This window comes from Nanorana parkeri, unplaced genomic scaffold (genome assembly GCF_000935625.1).
Source record: "Nanorana parkeri isolate BGI_ZX_2015 unplaced genomic scaffold, ASM93562v1 scaffold1875, whole genome shotgun sequence".
In the NCBI taxonomy this organism is placed as follows: domain Eukaryota; kingdom Metazoa; phylum Chordata; class Amphibia; order Anura; family Dicroglossidae; genus Nanorana; species Nanorana parkeri.
In genome coordinates, this window is record NW_017308143.1 from 40915 (window position 1) to 50002 (window position 9088).

Here is a 9088-nt window from a genome sequence, read left to right on the forward strand (position 1 = left end):
GACCTGCTAAGGACCAGACAATTGTGGTTTTTATTATACACACACACACGGAGTAGATGCAGTTGAGGGCCTGCACAAATCAGCTTACAATAAAGGATGCCAGAGCAATAAGGAAGTCGTTGTTGATGGCTTCACATGATGGAGCTTGGTTGCTTTGAATATTTGGGGTAGTCAGGTGGACTAATTGTAGGCCACTGTAAGAACTGATAATGCAATTTGGGGAATATTTTGTGGATGAATGTCAAATATATAGAAATACAAAAATAAAAATATATATGAGGGACATGATGAGTTGTCTAATGTTTTGAAGGCAAAGCATTGAAAGGGAAATGGGGGCGGTGTCAGACCTTTACAGCAAGACCATTGCTTCCCCCAAAAGACCAAAGTCTGTCCCCCTGCCAGCATGCTGCAGAGGAAGAGACTGTTCTACTCAGGCTGTTTCTGCTTTCTAAAGAAAACCAACTGTAAGACTTTGCACACCTATTGTTTTCATGCACCAGAACTGTATGCAGCTGACTTAAACTTCCGGTTCAGTCGGGTTTTAAAGATCAAATGGGCAGATTGCTATGACTACTTATACAGCTTAAAATTGTTCTGTCAGTTTTTTTTCTTCACAGATGGCACATCAGAAAAATCTAACACTCAAAGATGAAATCCTGATTGAGGGATTCGAGAACCTCAGTGACTACAGAATCCCTCTCTTCCTTCTCTTGCTGATCATTTACACATTAACTTGCATTGAGAACATCCTGATAATATTCTTAGTATGTATAAGCCCTCGTCTCCATTGTCCCATGTACATCCTGATCGGGAATTTGCTCTTCTGCGAATTCCTCTATACAACAGACCTGGTGCCCCTGATACTGCAACACATGCTATTGGGAAGAGGGGTCATCTCCCGCCTTGGCTGTTCTATCCAGTTAAGTGTATCTGGATGTGTAACGATCGTTGAGACTTTGCTGCTCACTCTGATGTCATACGACAGATATTTGGCTATTTGTAAGCCTCTCAGGTATTCAGTCCTCATACACAATAGACTCTGCTTTTATGTGGTAACTGGATTTTGGGTAATTACATTGGCATTTATCACAGTTGTATTTTACTTTGTAATAAATCTTCAATTCTGTGGCCCTCTGACCATCGACCATTTTTACTGTGACTTCACCCCTTATGTTTCTCTTGCATGCTCTGATATAGTGCCTATTGTTTTATTAGGCCTTGTGATCAGCATTGCATTAACCATTTTACCTTTCTTTTTGATTGTTCTGTCCTACCTATTCATCATATTCACAATTCTCAGGATACAGACGTCGGAGGGAAGGCAGAAAACCTTCTCCACCTGCAGCTCCCACCTCCTAGTGGTGACTATATATTTCATAGCACTTTTCTGCTTGTATGTGATTCCGAGGAGTAGCCGTTATCTCGATTTCTACAAAGGGTTGTCCTTCACATACTTTTCGGTGACTCCGATGGTAAACCCCATCATTTATACATTGAGGAATCAGGAGATTCATAAAGCTCTGGAGGCGGCAATTACTAAAATGAAAACTATTTATTGTTAAGATACAACAAATAAACGTGTATTATATTGTATAGAAACAATAGAAACATATTAATTGTCAGAAATTGCTAAATCATGGAAGACACCTTCCCTCAATATTCATAATGTAAAGAATTGTGTCTCATGGGTCATGACAAATGGAAAGTGGGTGGCTAAGCTCACTTAATCACCTTACAACCACCGTTATGCGATGGTTGTAAGGTGATTAAGATTTCATACAATCTGCCCATCTTGGACAGGCAGATTGTACTTCTTCTGAGGGGAGGGCTTCCGATGATTGCAATGCTAAGCGGGCAATGTGTGCTTGCGCACACCGGCCTGTGCATCATTCATCTTCCGAGCACGCCACCAACCCGCCGAAAATAGTACAGTTTTCGGCAGGTTTTCCAGCATGCTCAGAAAGATGAAAATCATGCGACCTTACAGTAGAAGCGGTCGCACGCTGACCATAAACCTTCATCATACGATCGCGGGATCACCCACAACTATCGTACGATAATCGGCAGGTATATGGGCACCTTAACACTATGACTAAATTTGATGTTTAGTCCCCTTGGGTCCAGCAGTATTTGTCCCCTCAATTTGATCCACAGTTGCTCTCTATATGACTCACTTCCCTAACATCCCCTCGGACACCCCTTCTCCCTGGCCACCCACTCGGACTACCCTTCTTTTGTTTTCCTTTCTGCACTTTTGCTTTGTTTCCTTCCCACCTTCTCTTTTTCCTTGTTTTGTCACTTTACATTACTCAATATTGCAGGATATCTACATTTTGTTCTGGAACTGTGTGGACTTGGACCCTCCCCTTCCGAACGCCTGAGTGACCTCATGCAATTTGTTACTTGCATATGGTGTCTGTGTTGTTGTTTCTGTACTGGTTGAACTTTTTCCAATAAAAAAACATTATGTAAAAAAAGTAATTAAAATATATGAATTGTCTAAAATAGGGGGAGGGGCATTAATGTGGCATATGAGGTTTAATGTCGATAAGCTATGTAACTATGTGGTTCTGCAACCTAAACAACATTTACAGGGATAGAATCCAACTCCTTCAAAAGAAAGAAGTGATTTGTTTTGGTGGATCAATAACGTTTCTGGATAGTGTGTCCCTCAGAGTGGGCGCCTTCCTATAGATAATTTTAGGTTTAGGTTTAGATGGGAGTATAGAGCCGAGTGTTACTATTCTGGATTTTTTGGTTGTTTGATACATTTTAATTCAAGATATTATTTATTGACGTTTTTCACATATCCACATACTTTCTTCTTATAACACTGACTAACCATCAACTTAACCTTTTGTAGGCTGTGTTAACATACAGCTCCCCTCACCCATTCATTTTACTTGAACACCTAATTCCATTCAACACATTTAGTACTTAATGTAATCACTGATTACACAATTATACCTTTAATGAATCTAACCTCTAGCGCTTTGTTACCACATTTTCATGTATCAAGTTGTATCAACCTATGTACACATGTGTGAGCTGATGACTTGAATTGGTTTAGCAAACATTTAATTGACAGTAACACAAGCGTCAAGATTAATGAGCCCAATGGGAATTATCAGCGGTTTAGAATACGTAAACACGGACATGTATATAAAACCAGCATGACCTCTTATTACATGTACGGGGGCCTCCAACATTTGCTACACTTACACAGAAGAATCCCAGGTATATCATTTTACCCCGACAATCTATATTACATGATGGCAGAGCATTGTATTCCATCATCAGAAGGATTCCCACCTAAGATTCATCTTCACTCATGCAGGTGTATTGTTTTGACCCATGTAACTCTGTTGTGATGGATGCATGGAGGAGGTCATGGTACATGAGACAATGCACATGATTTACACAGCTACACATACAAGAGGCAAATGTAACACCCCATTCACACACTTTTTGCCGCAGAATTGCAAATATTTCCGCGCTGTATCGCTCTATGTAGCTTGCCCAATGCATTTCAATTGAGCTGTTCACATCTCACAGCTCAATGTAGCCTATAGCTCGTCGTTGTAGCTTGTCGCTCGTACATGACCCTTGTTTGCGTGTATGTTGCGCAATTCAGCTACAATAGACAACATTGTGCATTACCGGCGATATTGCGCGTTTCGTGGCGCGATATCACGCCACAGAAGGGTCACTTTTGCACTGGAAAAATGAAAGAAAATAATGATGACACATCAAGATCGCTGTTGATTGGTTACAGCCCAATGTAGCAGCAATGAAGTCCCGACCCAAAAACATCGCTATGTAAAAGTTCATTGTGATAACTGCAGGTTGGTTGGATTCCAATAGCTCTCGTAAAGATTGTGATAACACTTCCACCAAGTTCAGATATGATACTCCAATCCAGCAAATTCACTGTACAGATTGGATATAGACCCTATGGTCACTGATTATCTTAGCTCCACATGAATAACCCCATGAATGCAATGCCAGAAACGTGGAGAAGGTGCAACATTCTTACCAGCCCAAATGGGTGAACATATCATTTTTCTCCTCATACAAATAAGTTGTCTGTCCATTTGCATGGGAGTGGACAGATGATAATATATATATATATAGTAGTGACGTTGGGGAGGTTTAGCACAAATGGCGAGTGCTCAAAGACCAGTCTCAAAGCCACGTTAGCATAAAACAAAATAGTCTTTTATTGTTTCCAGAACAGAAAGTAGCTTTTCGGCAGCAAAACAACATGTAGTCAATAACTGTATAACCATGTCTCACCAACTCAGCATGGTAACATATACTGCATGTGACTCTTCCACACATGCCTTGTGTGTCTAGGCTCACTAAGCCTCCTTGGCTGATTCCCTGGCGCCTCCAAAACATACACAGCCTCCTGGCTTCACTCTGGCTTCTGGGTGGAGTCCGCCTGACTCCTGGACACAACCTGTCCCTCTTCCCAGCAGGAGCCCAGAACCTTACCAGTTAACAGTAAGAGTTTTGCAAGTGCAACCTATCTTCATTGTCATACGGTCCATGCTCCTTGAGGTTCATTTGCTAAAGGCAAATAGGCTGTTCACTTTGCATGGGGATTTGCATTTTTTTTTATTTTTTTTTACCCACCAAACCTTCAATTTTATTACTTAAAAACATTTTACAATTACATTAATTCTTTATTGGACATCAGCTTAATGATACAATCCACTGAACAAGAAAGGGCATCCGCCCAACATATAGCATTAACATTGACTAGGACATCACATACATATCCGAGCACAGGATAAGATACAGTCAGCTAACAGAAGTGATACATTACAATAGATAGGATCATCGTGCTACACATTAGAACAGAAATGTTTTTAAATTTTTTTTTAAAAACCCCTATCTCATGAACATATCATCATAGATGAACACGTCTACCATATCCTCCACCACTTTCTATTACTCTAGTCACGAAAACAGGAGTTACAGCATGACGCGTGTTCGTGGTGTAGGAGTGCATCCCCAGGCCATTCACCTCAGTAGGGATGCAAGCATCCACTCGCATTCATTCACTAGCACAAGCCTTGAAGGCCCTTTGGAGAGGGGGAAGTGATCATCTCGCTCCGTTGGCGGGGAGAGAAAAAGGCAAAAGAAAGAGAGAAAGGACAAAGGGGGAAAAAGAAAAAGAAAGGGGGGGCAAGAGTAGAAACATAGGCAAGGGGATAGGGGTATGCATGTATTCAGGGAGGGGGGGATTTGCATTTTGCATGGGAAGTTTCTTTTAGCTTGGTGATGAATGTGGATTTTGCAAAGGAAGTTTCCCTTAGCTTGGTGATGAATGGGACATTTGCACTTTGTACAGGAAGTTTCCTTTAGCTTGTTGATGAATGTGGAATTTTCACAGGAAGTTTCCCTTAGCTCGGTGAATGTGGTTAAACTTCACTATGCAAAAAAAACAAACTAATTCACGTGCAAGGAAAATGATACAAACTGAATTTTGGCTTGCACCTGATTGGATGGTGGAATTCAGCAGAGCTTCGCTCATTCAGTAAACTATGGGGGGGGGGGGGGGTTTCCCCTTTAACATGCACAGCCTATTTGCCTTAAGTACATCAACCCCAATGTGTCTGGCTACATTGGAGCTTCACAGCATTATTGGGAGAGAGGTGGAAAGAGCTGCAGGCTGTGAGAGAGCATTAGTACTCTGAGATGTTGCTGTTCAACATGCTAGAATAACACGGGCTGAGCAGAGAGGAGCGTCTTTAGCGATACATCATATTAAAGCCTCAAGATATCTGAAAATGGAAGACGTATTTGTACAACAAGAAAATAGGATATTTTCACCTCTGTGAGTGTTGATGGTTTTACCTGAAAAGTGAAGAAGGTTCTTTTTTCCAGTATGTGGAGCTACTGATCTGTGTGTTCCATATTGGATCGGCACAGTGCATTTGTTAGATTGGAGTGTTGTATCTTACCTGGAGCCCGGTGAGCACATTACACTCTTCCTGATTCCTATTGGTGGCCCCATATTGCAGGAAGACACATCTCCTCTCATATTAGATCGATTCACCATCATGTAGATGAGCTTGAGTGTCTTCCTTCTAATGTATTAGCTTCACATTGCAAATTGGAGCTGAAATGCCATCTTACTTTCAAATGCATTATCACGGCCTCATCTGCCCCTGTGGTCTTTTCATTAACTTGCAGAATTATTCACAGAAGTGTGAAGGGTTTGGAGAAGGCAGAAGTGAACACTCAAGTCCAAACTAGTTGATTTGGAAAACAAATCTCCAATTCAGCTCACTTTCCAGTGCAGCTATTGTGTTCACTTCCCCTGCCTTCTCCAAACTCTTTACCCTTTAGTGTATAATCCTGTTGGTCAACATTTAATACCGAGAGAAAAAACAGACTCCATAGAGGAGCAGAGGTCGGTCTTCAGTCTGTTTTCCCCTTAGGCTGTGTCTGTTGGTGGAGGGGCAGCATCCTCACATTGGGAGAATGTGTTCCAATAAATGGGCATGCGTGTGTGCTGGGGCCAATGGATCGTGAGGTAGGCGATCCCAATGAGTGTTATCCACAGGCTATTTAGAATGTTCATGGCATGCCAGAAGCATGATGTATAATGTGGCTAGAAAATAATCTAATTATATATTTGTATGGACTTTGCCATAAACAATTCTTTATAGCAATGTGCTGTTTTGGAATAGACAAAAGTGTATGTGAAGAAAGCAAGGAGGCTTTAGTACTAGTCTAAGATAATTGGCAATAAATGCTGTACATTAGTTTAACAATAATGTCACAAGATAAACACAGCACATGTTAATTAAAGAGAAACACATTTTGCACATAACATGCCAAAATGAGAACATGTTATGTAAAGCTCGAGGATTTGAATCCACCTTCAGTAAATGCACAGGTCCAAAAACACGGCCATGTTTGGCTGTGTTGGCCATCTGAAGCACTGCAGTGTTGTCAGCCTGTGGAGATGCAGGTTTAGGATGAAATGAAGTAGTAAATGACAAGCAAACAAAGCAAAACTCCAGCTAACAAGATGGCACCACCCAAAGAACATATTTGTTTAGGACCATGGCCCAATAATTGTTAAGTTGATTTTAGTCCAGATAATAACAGTGAGGGGACAACCGATGATGAGTGGAAAGAGGAAAAATCTGAAGAGTTACCATTATTATGATTGATAAAATGGCTCAGGTAGTTATCCACACTCACTGATGGGGTATACAGGTGAAACTCGAATAATTAGAATATCGTGCAAAAGTAATTGCAGTAAGTGCTGCAAAAGGGGCCCAAACCAAGTACTGAGTACATATGCATGCTTGTACTTCTCAGAGGTCCGATATTGTTCTATGTACAATCCTTGTTTTATTGATTGCATGTAATAATCTACTTTTTTGAGGTTGTGGATTTGGGGTTCTTGGGGTTTTCATGAGCTGTAAGCCATAATCATCACAATGATGATAAATCACGGCTTGAATTATCTCGCTTTGCATGTAATGAGTCTCTCTCATATATTAGTTTCACCTTTTAAGTTGCATTAGTGAAATAAATGAACTTTGCCCGATATTCTAATTATTCCAGTTTCATCTGTATATGTGGTATGGTATGTCTTACTCACTTGTCACATCCCTGCCCGGATGAAGGGACCCTGCGTGGTCCCGATATGTTGGATTATGCAATATGTGTGACGTTTAGTCCAAATAAATAGATTTTTTTTGAATGTCATTTACGGAGTGCTGGTGATTTCTATTGTTCATTGACTGTTGTACACGGCGCCATCCGTGGTTGTCACTGCGAGCACCACTATTTTCACCTATACCGGACGCGCTGTAAGGAGTGCAGTGGGACCTAATGTTTTCAGGTAGTTAAAACACATCCCTTAATAGGGGCCTCCATAAAGGTTTTTTTGCAGACTGTGCACTACCAATAGGCTGTCCACCAGCCTGGGTCCTCTTATCCACCTAGAAGTGAATCTGGGTTTTCCTCCTGTGAACCTTGTGGAGCTTTCACATCCTTAGCAGTCCACTGTATCCCACCATGCTGGCCTGTTTTTCAAACACAGCTTTTTTTTTGTCTTCAGAGAGGATTTGGGGCCTTTGCCAATGATCAGGTCAATACCAAAGTGGTCTTATCTGCAAGTGAGACATTTTCTAATGAGGTTCAAGGTTAACACAGCCTTCCATAAAGACCTGACTGAATTAGAATATATAGTGCTCAATTTAAAACACTGGGGCTGCACCACTGCACTAACCCTAAGGCACTGTTTCTATCAGCACCTACATTCACAGTGTAGTAACTTAGGGCATGGGTTGCCTTGGGTGCAATATCACTACACTGAAACACTCTTCTGAAACTAGCACAGTCTGGCACCACAAATAACATTACTGATGTGTACGTTTCTCACTCGGGGTGGGACGGGGGAATGGTCCACTGCGAAACTGCCGCGGTCCCCTACATTCTCTCCCCCTCTCCCTCTCATGATCCGATTTAATGTTTTGGTGCTTTATTGTTTCACTACTTTGCTCCATTTTGCGCTGTCCCCAGGGAAGGTGAAAGGTTGCATTTATTATGTTTATTAGGTTTATTAAGTCTGTTACTAGGCAGTTTACTTTGAACTTTGCAATGTACACAGCTCTTCACCACCTATTCTGGTTACCTAGGGATCTACAGGCCACCCTTATTGATACCTTTGCTTTATGATCCAGGTTATCAAATGTTGTGTCCACACCTTTCTGTACCAATGCAATGTAACTCTGTATTACTGCTGTACTGTACTTTTCTTTTGAAAAAAAAAAAACTGTTTAAAAAAAAAAAATAATATACAGTGCTGGGTAAATGTGGTTTAAGACATCTCATCTTGAGTCTTTATGTTCTCCTTGGCAGGCATACAAACCTAAGGTGCTTCATTTCAAATCTAAATGGGAAGCTGAATTGAATGTGCAGTTTTCTGATGAACCACAACATAAGGTAATTATCTTGACCCTGGACAGTTCTGTTAGTAAACATCTGCAGGAGACACATTATAAGCTCCCCCCCCCCCCCCCCCCCCCCCACACATACTTCTAGTAGAACACAA

At 41.2% G+C, this 9088-nt stretch overlaps 1 protein-coding gene across 1 annotated transcript; it reads left to right on the forward strand.

Annotated features, from left to right (window-relative positions):
* The first annotated feature begins 617 nt into the window (after positions 1-617).
* LOC108799990 (olfactory receptor 6N1-like) lies at positions 618-1562 on the forward strand. The gene has a single exon (XM_018571942.1). It carries the CDS (start codon positions 618-620, stop codon positions 1560-1562), a length of 945 nt encoding a protein of 314 aa, XP_018427444.1.
* The last annotated feature ends 7526 nt before the right edge of the window (positions 1563-9088 follow it).